Source organism: Vicugna pacos, chromosome 9, assembly GCF_048564905.1.
Source record: "Vicugna pacos chromosome 9, VicPac4, whole genome shotgun sequence".
NCBI classification, from domain to species: domain Eukaryota; kingdom Metazoa; phylum Chordata; class Mammalia; order Artiodactyla; family Camelidae; genus Vicugna; species Vicugna pacos.
Genome location: NC_132995.1, coordinates 4,398,015 through 4,410,648, shown reverse-complemented (window position 1 = coordinate 4,410,648; position 12,634 = coordinate 4,398,015). Strand labels below are relative to the sequence as shown.

Genomic DNA, 12,634 nt, shown 5'->3' with positions numbered 1-12,634 from the left:
TGCAAATCACGTATCTGATGATACATTAGTACAAAGAGTATGTCAAGAACTCTAAAAGGGTCTGATCACCAGCTCCACCATGGCAGGGGGCTACCCAAATTAACCATCCCACACATTGCAAATATAAAACAAAAACCCTAGGAGTAACAAAAAATAACAACAAAAACAAAAAACCTCATGATAAATAAAACTCACAATCATTTACAAGGCAAAGACATGTACAAAATGAAAGCAGCAGTGCCGTAAACAAAACAAATGATGGTTCTTCCCTGAGGCACCACGCCACTTCATAATCTCTCGTTCAGACGCTTCAAAATCACACGTGCAGGCAGAACACACACACAGGTGATGGAACAGGGGGCATCGACAACAGTGTATGGAGTCAACAGCCTCACAGATGTGAGGATGTGAACTTGGGCACACCTGTCCCCAGGAGAAACTTCTATACTACTGATTGAGGCTCAAAGGGGATGGGGATGGTCATTACTACAACACTGTCACGCGGCCCTTGAGACAGGCTTCTGTGACATTTCTCAAAGCAAAAAAACAAAACAAAACAAAACTGGAAAGACTTATAGGTCAAGGTCTATTGTGATGCTTTCTATCCCATATCCTAGAACACAGTGACCACTCTGCTGAGTGGCTTTACGAGGCAGTGCCGCATGTAGCAGGAAAGCACTACAGCACACGAGAGAGGTTTTCTCCATCAAAACCTTCTGTTACCCAGCACTCCCACCCCACAGAGTCCACAAGACGTCGCCCACTAAACACAGTTGGATTATCACAGCAAAGAAACGGAATTAAATTTCAGACCCTAGGACTACATACTTCAAAACAATTTAACAGGCAAAGTCATACAAACTAAGGAGAATGCACAATCACCAAAGGCTTGCACTCCCAGCCTGAGCAGAGCAGTACAAGACCAAGAAATGGAAGATATAAGGCTGAGGTCTTATGGGGCCCTGAATGGGACCAGGTGCTCCACGCACAGATGCCAAAGTAAGAGCGTGAGAGAGTTGTACATGCTCCCCTTGTAAGATTAGGATCAAAAACAGGATCCCTCTGTCCACTGTCCTTACAGCTTTCTAAGTAACACTCACAGAAGATCCCATCCACCTGGCTGAACACACCCCTGAAAAGAAGAATGTCTGAGGGATGTCAACAAGCAGAGAGGACCTGAGACAGCTACGTCAGGTCCGGAGGTGCCAGATGGAACACAGAGCGGCTGAGTTTTCCGGAACGTCTTCTGATTACGTCTTCCGAGTCCGGGACCAAACCCGGACAGGCTCAGGGGCTGGACTCCACAGGTATCAGCTCTGATCTCTGTGGACCAAGAACTGAGCATCCTACAGGATCAAGTCCATTTGGGAGGAACTCTAATTCGAAAAGCTACATGCACCCCCGTGTTCATAAAAGCACTATATACAACAGCCTAGACATGGAAGCAACCTAACTGTCCACAGACAGATAACTGGATAAAGAAGCTGTGGTGTATTTATACAATGGAATACTACTCAGCCATAAAACAATAAAACAAAGCCATTTGCAGCAACACGGATGGACCTGGAGATCGTCATTCTAAGTGAAGCCAGCCAGAAAGAGAAAGAAAAAGACCATATGATATCACTCATATGTGCACTCTTAAAAAAAGAAGAGAGGACACTAATAAAATGAACTCATCTACAAAACAGAAACAGACTTGCAGACACAGTAAACAGTCTTACGGTTACTGGGGTAAAAGGGGTGGGAAGACAGAAATCTGGGAGTTTGAGATGTGCAAATGTTAACCACTATACATAAAAATAGATTAAAAAAACTATAGCACAGGGAACTATATTCAATATCGTGTAATAACCTTTAACGAAAAAGAAAATGAAACTAATGTATGTATGTATACGCATGATTGGGATATTGTGCTGTACCCCAGAAATTGACGCATCCTAACTGACTATACGTCACTTAAAAAAATAAATAAATAAATAAATAAATAAAAATTAAAAAAAAAAGTCGAGAGGGAGAAATGCGGGGGCAGGAGACCCCTATAAAACAGCCCCCAACGTGCTTCTACAAGTCGAGCAACAAGTTCACAGAAGCCAGATGGCAAATCCTGTAGATCATGAAAAAGACTCTGCCTTTGTCTCTGGAAAGGCCACAGCACCATGGGAGGGTGAAAGAACACAGTTTACAAGTTGCAGGACAGAGTGATGAGTTAACAGAGAAAGATTTCCTGCGAGAGTTTTCAATAAATAAACTTCCATTTTCCTAACAAACTCTCCACCATGAGAAGAGGTTCCCAAACACTATTCATGGTGTGTTTTCCTCTCTGCTCTTCTGAGATCTGACCTGTGTTTACACTTTTCATACATTCCCGCCCGGTTCGGTTTTTTGCTGTGATCACTCCCCACAGTCCACGGCTCTTTTCTTGCTCTAAAATGGAAATACTGCTCAGATTAGAAACAAAAATTCCTGCTCTTCAGAAGGAAGAAATACAAAGTGCTGTGGCTTTTCCAGAATCACAGCTCTTTGTTCAGCTGCGGAGTGACAACATTACAGGTGGGCCTGGAAAATTATTTCACATTCATCCACCGCTTGCCTCCTTCCAAATGCAGAGGGAATTTGTAATATGCAGATATCTAGCACACATCCCAGAAGTATCAAGTCAAAAGCAAGGGGTAGACAACAAGAAACTGTGTATTATTTTTGAAGTTTGCCATTAAGCTTCATAGATAATTCAGCTCCGGGACAGCCCCCGATGCAACATGAAACTGGCAGATCATCTGCAGAAAGGGTCAGCTGAACCTTGTGATACCACATCATGTCTGAGTCAACAGGGCTTTCAGATCAGTCAGACAGAACAGGGGCTCCCGAGAGGCACACAGAGAAAATGCAAACACACCCAACTTCTAAAGGGAAGTTCTCTCACCCAGGGAGAGCAGGTTCCTGTAGGTCTCCAACATCACGTCCCCGTACAAGGCCCTCTGAGCTGCGTCCAGGCACTCCCACTCCTCCTGGGAGAACGTGATGGCCACGTCCGCAAAGGTCAACAGCCCCTGAAATGAAAACGCATTTTACCAAGGGGCCATGAGGAGAGTTCTATTCTCATACAAAATGAAAAGCGAGAGAAGTAAGGGTCAATTCAGTTGAAGTACGTGTTCTGACGGTCATGTTAAGGTATTTGGAGCAAATAGTGGGTATCTAATTTCTTATGCTTTTTCATAAGATGATATGATATCCTCCAATTAATATGGATTTTTCATCTTTGTGGAGAACCCATGAAACGTATATAAAACTCAACACTGGTTTGTCTGTGTATGAGTGTTAGATACAAAAACAAAAGCAGTGACTAAATGTGTCTGCACAATTTCTATGTGATAAACATTACTCAAAATAAGTACTTTACAGGCATGAACTTGAATTATCAACAAAACAGCTCATTAAATAAACACCTGGTCCCATTTTACAGAGCAGAAAACTGTGTCACACTCTGAGAAACTCAACTCAAGAAGCTAAGAAATGTCACAACAAGCACCTGAACTCAGAGACCTGAGGCCTGGAAATGAAGCTTAAGAATCAAACAGTGAATTAACAGAGCATTAAAAGTACACTGACAGAGGGCTCCCTGAGAAAACTTCAAAGTCAAGTCCAAGATGAACAACATGGAACAGCATAAAAGATCACTAGAGACTTGGGAACACACACAGGCACATACACATAAAACGTTAGTAATCTTACTACTACTTAAACCATTAACAGGATAGTGTAGAAAAATGCAAAACCATGCTGTACACTGAAGATATAATTTAAAATGACAAGATATAATACAGTTTGAAACTATAATGGCTTTTATCAAAACCATAGACTTCGACATCCATCAACTCACGCACACACATGTACACAACATTAACTGCAATGAGAGGACTTGCCTCTTGATATTTTAGGACAATTTGTTAAATCATTTTTCCCGTTTTCCAGTAATAAAACATTGATACAAAATCGGAAAAGTTATTAGTATTGCACATTATAGTCATAGATTAAGAACAAAAATTATCACAATAGTAAAGTCAAAAACTTCTAAGAGAATTAAAATTCAAGGCCAAAAACCATGGGGAAAAATATAGTTATTAAGCAAGAACAGTTCACCAAATATGATCAGAAGGAACCACTCGCCACATTCCCTCTGAAATTACAGTGGAGGGAAGGGGGCTGGCCAGGGCCCCTGCCTTTCACCACCGAACAGGGTGCCTGAGCGGGGACCACGAGAGGACATAACAGGAGGAGACACATCGAGACAGAGTGTGTGTATCAGAGGGCTGGAACTGTGAACATTCACAAATCTTAGGACAGGGAAAGGCTAAAAGTGAAAGGACGGAAAAAGATATTCCATCCTAAAAAGAGCAGGCGGACTACAAAATACAGACAAGATAAAATAAAGACAAAAAACATTACATAAAGCTAAAAGGATCAATTTACCAAAAAGATAAAACAAGTAAAAATATGTATACATCTAACATTAGAGCTCCCAGAAAAATGAAGCGAACATTAACACAAGTGAAGAGACATACACGTGTACAGATCACGTACACGTGATCTGCTTCTCAAGCTCATGTGAGTCTCCACGACAGACCACACACTAGGCCACAAAACAAATCTTAAGTTTGAGATTAAGATAATAAAAAATAACTTCTCTAACCACAATGAAATGAAACTACAAACAGAAGAAGGACAAGAATTATTCCTCATACGTGGAAGTTAGACAACTCATTCTTAAATAACCAATGGGTCTAAAAAGAAATCACAAGGGAATTTTCAAATATCTGGATGAAAACAAAAACACAACACACCAGGATGTATACTGTGCAGCAAAGGCGGTACTGAAACGGAAGTCTATACTGCTAAGTGCTTACAATAAAAAAAGAAAAGCTCAAATCAGAAATCTATTTTTCCATCTCTTAGAAGAAAAATAAAAAACTAAGTCCAAATTCAGCAGAAGTAAAGTGGAAAATAAAGATTCAACTAGAGATAAACAAAATAGAAAGTAGAAAAATATAAAAATCAAAGCAAAGAGTTTTGAAAAAATTAAATGGAAAAACCTTTCCCTAGACTGAGGGGAAAGGAAAGATTCAAATAACAAAAAACAGATATGAAAGAGAAGTGACTGTAACTGATGGCAGAGAAAGGTTTTAAAGGATTATCAGGAAGTACTGTGGAAAACAAGGCGCCCACCTCTACCTGGGACTCCGAGCCCGGGCTATTTCTGGCCCTGGCGCGGCTCCAGGAGAGCGCCCGCATTTGCTACCGGCGGTGGCGGTGACGCCAGGCCGGCCCGCGGCGCCCAGCACCGTCCCTCCCAGGAGCCCGGCGGCCGAGCTCGCGCATCCCGGCCGTCGCTCCTCCACTTGCTCTGCAGACGAGGGAAGGTGAGCGAGTGGAGCTCCAAGTCCGGGCGGCCCTTGGCTTCCAAGCAGGAAAAGGACGGCGCTGAGCAGCGAGGGCGGGGAGTCAGACGGAGCCCGGCGAGGCGCCAACACCCAAGGGGAGTAGAAACAAGGGTGCTGCCAAGACCCGGAAAACCACAACTCCAGGGAGGACACCAAGGGGCAGAGGCAAAAAAACTGGAGGAGGAAGAAGAGGACATCTCTCTCGAGTCTCAGAGGAGGCGCAGTGACCGCGCCGAGTGCCGCCGGCTCCCTGGCCGAGGAGCAGTTTCCTTCCGGGGCTGGACAGCTCCGCCCCCGCCGCTCCCCCAGGCCCACGCATCACCGCCACCCACCTGCGCCATCACCGCCACACTACGCCCACACCAGCCGCTGCAGGGCCCCCGGCCGGAGTGGGAAGCAGTTTTCCTTTGATTTCAATTCCCAGCGACCCCTCTCATCCACATGCCACACCTGCCCCCTGGACGAAGCTGACTTCTCACTTCACCGCTCCCTGCGCTGCAGATACCCACTCCCTCAGAGGTGGGGACATTGCTGGCTGGGCTTTTGGTCTGGGGGTCCCTTCTGACCCCTGACTCTTCCCTTTGGCTTCCCATTAAGGGGCCTGGGAGGGCTCCCCTGGGCCTTAAAAGGGGGCCAAGCCCCATCTCCTTCTAACATGGCTCACTCCCACTGTGCTAACAGCAGCAGGTGTGGCTCACACCCATTTTTCTTCCCCACCTTGCCTAGTCCCTGCACTAGGTTGGGCAGCCCCCTACTCGCCCTAAGCAGGTTCTAGCCCATCTTGCCCTCACCCTGGAGTCTCCTGCAGTGATGGAGATGCAGAGCCACCTTTATCCAGGGGAGGCCAAGGGGCCTCAGTTTCCTGTGGCAGCCACTCAAGGTGGGCTGGAGTCATGCCTCCTCCCCATCTGCTTCCACTCTTGGCTTGTTTCCCCTTTCCTTACATGGGGCACTAATAACAAGGAGCTAGCCTTGCTCACTCCCACCCTTCTGCTCCTCCCCACCCGCCAAGGTTCTGGTTTCATCTTTCCTCTGGTCAGAAACTACCTCTGGACAGTTGTGTTATTTTTTGTTCAATGTTTCATTCTTAGACATCCGCCACTGCTGCTGCTACCAGCGCCAAATGTTCTTCCTTGTTGCCTCCTGTTCTGCCCATATTCTCCTCCTCCAAGATGCTCTTGGAGGAAGGGGCCTGGGGCAGAGCAGGCTGGGTTACCGACTACCCTAGTCCCAGGGAAGGTGGGGCCCTGCCCCTAGCATGCTGCAGCAGAGTAAGGAGGGGGGCCTGTTTTGACCAGCAGGTGTAGGGGCCACCTTCTCCCCCTGTTCTGTCAGGGAGGAGGTAGCCAGTATTTGTCCCAGCCTGGGGCCTCCTTCTGGTTTCCTATTTGCAGTTACTTGAATAAAAAAAAAAAAATCCTTGGCAGCTTCCGGGCAAGATGGCCGAGTAGAAGGACGCTTGTAAGTCACCCTCTCCCACAAATACACCAAGACCCACATCTACAGACCCACTCAGCCAACCAGAGCACCTGCGGAACTCCAACAGATCATCGCCCTCTTCAAAAGATAAAGACGCCAAAAATCTGGTAGGAGAAAAGGAAAAAAGAAAGAACAAAAGGCAAAGCAGCGCGGGACGGGTCCCGCGGGGAGGGAGCGGCAAAGGAGGACTGGCGCTTGCTCGCTGGGTCTCCCCTCTCCGATTGAGAGGCCAGCGGAACGGAGGGGGAGCCTCCAAGGCTCGGATCTGTACAGAGCAGCCCTTGTCTGACAGAACTAAGTTAAATGGGCACAGAGTGTCCCCCCGACACCCAGCTGGAGACGCGGGCCGGCAGCGGCGGGCAGGGCCAGGCTGCACAAGCCGGGCGGAGGACGGGGGCGGCTGCACGGAGGCAGCTCCGGGGGACTGCAAGGGGCTGGGCGCCGGGGCTGTGGGTGTACAGGACAGAACAACCTGGGCCCTCCATAAAACAGCAAGGTTGATGTGCTCTCGGGGGAAGGGTGCATACCCCCATCTCTGAAAACCCGCGGAAACTTTTCAGGGGAAGAGGGGCGGGGCCCAGGAAGAGCCGCCATATTCTCCGGCGCTTAGCACCCAGGCGGGGGTAGAGGCGAAACCTGCGTCCGCACCGAAGGGCTTAGCAGCCTCAAGGGCCAGACTGAGACGGTCCTACAGCCCTGGGCAGATAGGATCCTTCCATTCTGGTCCCCCAGAGAACTTGCTCCACAAAGACAAACAAGCAGCTGGGTCTTGGCTCGGAGCAGGGACGAGGCTGCCCCTCGGTCTTCCCCGAGCCCACCCGCGGAGTGCGACCAGGGCGGAGCGCCGGCCAGGGCGGAGCGCGCAGCCGCACAGAGGAGCGGAGCTACCGGCGGCGCAGGCAGGGGGAGAGCGGCCCCCCGCCTGTCGGGCAGGAACACAGCCCCTGACCGAGGTGCTGGGAGGGGGCACGACCCGTCCTCCTGCCTAGCATGTCTGCAACACCTGACTGCGGCATCCGGAGGGGCAGTGACCCGCCCGCCCGCAGCAGAGGAGAGCTGCATCTGACCCCGTGTTAGGAGGAGGCGCGATCTGCTTGCCGACAGGTGCTGGGAGCAGCACAGAAGAGGGCGCCAACGGAGGCCCTATGAAAACAAGCTGCGCTTCCAAAACAGGACGAAGACAGAAGGACATCACATTAAAAGCACAGACACTCCAGGAGAACACCAACAACTCCTTTTTTTTTGTTTGTTTTTGTTTTTTTTTTTGTTTTGTTTTTTTTAATCTGTTTTTACCTGTTCTATTTTCAATTATTCTCTTAATTTTTACTTCTTAATTCATTTCTATTTCTCTTGGGTTTTGATGTCCTGTTATTGATTAGACACAGGCTTCAAACACATATATTCATCTCCCCACCCCCTTTTTTTTTTAAAGGTTTTAAAAGGACGTCTCCACCCGATTAATACTCTGCTTCAACCCGCTCTTCTATTATTCATTATACATTGTTTTCAAACCCTCTTTCTCCCTTCTTTTAAAAATCTTTCTCTCTCTCTCTTTTTTCTTCTTTTTTCTTCCTAAGTTCTATTCCTAAATAGGCATTAGATAGATAAAATCCTTAATATCCAAAATAGACAACTGATACTCCATAAACCACAATGCCAGAGAGGTATGAGCAAGATGAAGAAGCAGAGAAACCTTTCCCAATTAAAAGAACAAGAGGAATCTCCTGAAAGAAAGCTCAATGAAATAGACATCGATAGCCTACTAGATCAAGATTTCAAAAAAGGAATGATCAAATTGCTGAAGGAATTAAGAGATAATGCTTAGAGAAATAAAATTTGTCAAAAATGAAATTGAAGCTATAAAGAAGAGCCAAGCAAAATGGGAAAACTCATTGACAGAGATGAGGAATGATCTAACATCTGTGCAAAGCCAACTAGTTAATGCAGAGGAACGAATTAGTGATCTAGAAGACAGGGCAACAGAAAGCACCCATTCACAAGAACTACAAGATAAGCAAATAAAAAATAATGATAATAGCATAAGGGACCTATGGGATAATATAAAGCGTCCCAATCTTCGCATAATAGGGGTCGAAAGGTTTTTGAAGGATCAAAGGGGATCGAAAAGGTTTTTGAAGAAATCATGACTGAAAACTTCCCAAACTTAAAGAAGGAATCAGATATACAAGTACAGGAAGCTCAGAGGGTCCCAAACAGGAAGAACCCAAATAGACCCACACCAAGACATATCATAATCAAGATGGCCAGAGTCAAGGACAAAGAAATGATTCTAAAGGCAGCAAGAGAAAAGCAAAGAGTGAACTACAAGGGAACCCCCATAAGGCTCTCAGCTGATTTCTCTACACAAACACTACAGGCCAGAAGGGAGTGGCAAGATATATTCAAAGCCCTGAATGAAAAAAAGATGCAGCCTAGGATACTTTATCCAGCAAGGCTATCCTTTAGGATAGAAGGAGAAATAAAGAGTTTCACAGACAAAAAAAAGCTGCAGGAGTTTAGCAACACTAAACCCATGCTAAAAGAAATATTGAAAGGGCTATTCTAAATAGAAAAGCAGCAGGATGCTACAGAAATGAGAAACGTACAACTGGAAAGGTGATAACTCATGAATTACAAATAAAGAAAACACGAAATTATAAAAGAAGACATACAAATCACTGAGAGTGGGAGAGGGAGGCAGGGAAATATAGAATTTTTTTCTTTCTTTTTTAAAATTTTTTTAACAGTAGGATGGGTTTGAGATCATGTTATTATCAGTTTATTAAAAACGGGTATAGGTTAACAGATTTACAAAAAAGGGTAACCACAAGTCAAAAATTTACAAGGGAGTCACAAAAATTAAATAAAATCCATGATAATACAAAGGAAAATTACCAAACCACAAAAGGAAGAAGAAAGGAACAAAGAGGATATACCAATTCAACTGCCAAGGTAAGTTCAAAATGGCAATAAACACACATCTATCATTAATTACTGTAAATGTTAATGGACTAAATGCTCCAGTCAAAAGACATGAAGTGGCAGAGTGGATAATAAAGCAAGAACCTTCAATATGCTGCATACAAGAGACCCACTTTAGGGAGAAGGACACATATAGATTCAGAGTGAAAGGATGGAAAAGGATATTCCATGCAAATGGAAAAGCCAAAAAAGCAGGTGTTGCAGTACTGATTTCAGACAAAATAGATTTTAAAACAAAGGCCAAAAAGAAAGATAAAGAAGGACATTTTATAATGATTAAAGGAGTGATACAAGATGAAGATATTACACTCGTTAATATATATGCACCCAATATAGGAGCACCTAAGTACATACAAGAATTACTAACAGAGATAAAGGGGGATATTGATGGGAATACAATCATAGTTGAAGATTTTAACACTGCATTAACATCACTAGACAGATCTTCCAGACAGAAAATAAACAAGGCAACAGAGAAATTAAATACAATAGAAAAACTAGATTTGGTGGATATTTTCAGAGCTTTACATCCCCCAAAAAAAGAATATACATTCTTTTCAAGTGCACATGGAACATTTTCCAGGATCGATCATGTACTTGGACACAAAAGAAACCTCAACAAATTTAAGAAGATAGAAATTATCTCAAGCATCTTTACTGACCACAATGCCATGAAACTGGAAATCAACAACAGAGAAACAAAGGAGAAAAAAAGAAAAGCATGGAGATTAAACAATATGTTATTGAAAAAACAATGGATCAATGAGGAAATCAAAGCTGAAATTAAAAAATACCTTGAGACAAATGATAATGAAAGCACAACCACTCAAAACCTATGGGACACAGCAAAGGCAGTGCTAAGAGGGAAGTTTATAGCGATACAGGCCTTCCTCAAAAAAGAAGAACAATCTCAAATAAACAAGTTAACCCACCACCTGAATCAATTAGAAAAAGAAGAACAAAAAGCCCCAAAAAGCAGCAGAAGGAAGGAAATAATAAAGATCAGAGAGGAATTAAATACAATAGAGATTAACAAGACCATAGAAAAAATCAACCAAACCAAAAGCTGGTTTTTTGAAAAAGTAAATAAAATCGACAAACCTCTGGCCAAACTCACAAAGAAGAAAAAAGAGAGAGCACAAATTAGCAAAATAAGAAAGGAAAATGGAGAAATTACAACAAACAAAATAGAAATACAGAATATCATACGAGAATATTATGAAAAACTGTATGGAACCAAACTGGATAACCTAGAGGAGATGGACAAGTTTCTGGAAACATACTGTCCACCAAAACTGAATCAAGAAGAAACTGAACACTTAAACAATCCGATCACTAGAAAGGAAATAGAAATAGCAATTAAAAACCTCCCTACAAATAAAAGTCCAGGACCAGACGGCTTCACTGGGGAATTCTACCAAACATACAAAGAAGAACTCATACCAGTCCTTCTCAAACTCTTCCAGACGATTGAAAAGGAGGGAATACTCCCAAACTCATTCTATGAAGCCACCATCACCCTGATACCAAAACCAGGCAAAGACACTACAAAAAAAGAGAATTATAGGCCAATATCACTGATGAACATAGACGCCAAAATCCTCACCAAAATTTTAGCAAATAGAATCCAACAACACATAAAAAAAGATTATACATCATGACCAAGTGGGGTTCATCCCAGGGACACAAGGCTGGTTCAACATACGCAAATCAATCAATGTAATACATCACATCAACAAGAGAGAAGACAAAAACCACATGATCATCTCAATCGATGCAGAAAAAGCATTTGATAAAATTCAACACCCATTTATGATAAAAACTCTCGCCAAAGTGGGTATAGAGGGAACATATCTCAACATAATAAAAGCTATATATGACAAACCTACAGCCAGCATAGTTCTCAACGGTGAAAAACTCAAAAGCTTCCCACTAAAATCTGGGACAAGACAAGGATGCCCACTATCACCACTCCTATTCAATATAGTCCTGGAAGTCCTAGCCACAGCAATCAGGCAAGAGAAAGAAATAAAAGGGATCCAAATTGGAAAAGAAGAGGTAAAAGTGTTATTATATGCTGATGACATGTTACTATATATAGAAAACCCTAAAAGGTCCACAAAAAAGCTACTAGAGCTGATCGAAGAATTCAGCAAGGTAGCAGGTTACAAAATTAATGTTCAAAAATCAGTTGCCTTTCTTTACACTAACGACAAATCAACAGAAAAAGAAAGTAAACAATCCCCTTTAAAATAGCACCCAAAGTAATAAAATATCTGGGAATAAATCTAACCAAGGAGGCGAAAGAATTATACACAGAAAACTATAAACCATTGATGAAGGAAATTAAAGAAGACTTTAAAAACTGGAAAGATATTCCATGCTCTTGGATTGGAAGAATCAATATTGTTAAAATGGTCACACTGCCCAAGGCAATCTACAGATTTAATGCAATCCCTATCCAATTACCCAGGACATATTTCACAGAACTAGAACAAATCATAATAAAATTTATATGGAACCATCAAAGACCTAGAATTGCTAAAGCATTACTGAAGAGAAAGAAAGAGGCTGGAGGAATAACTCTCCCAGACTTCAGACAATACTACAGAGCTACAGTCATCAAGACAGCATGGTACTGGTACCAAAACAGACATATAGACCAATGGAACAGAACAGAGAGCCCAGAAATGAACCCACAAACTTTTGGTCAACTCATCTTCAACAAAGGAGGC

At 43.5% G+C, this 12,634-nt stretch overlaps 1 protein-coding gene across 1 annotated transcript in view; it reads right to left on the bottom strand.

Annotated features, from left to right (window-relative positions):
- LOC102536505 (zinc finger protein 568-like) overlaps positions 1 to 12,634 on the bottom strand; it is a 63,297-nt gene that overhangs the window by 13,653 nt on the left and 37,010 nt on the right. The window contains exon 7 of the mRNA XM_072968545.1: positions 2,924 to 3,050. Coding sequence (XP_072824646.1) covers positions 2,924 to 3,050 — 127 coding nt within the window. The remainder of the gene's footprint in view (positions 1 to 2,923; positions 3,051 to 12,634) is intronic.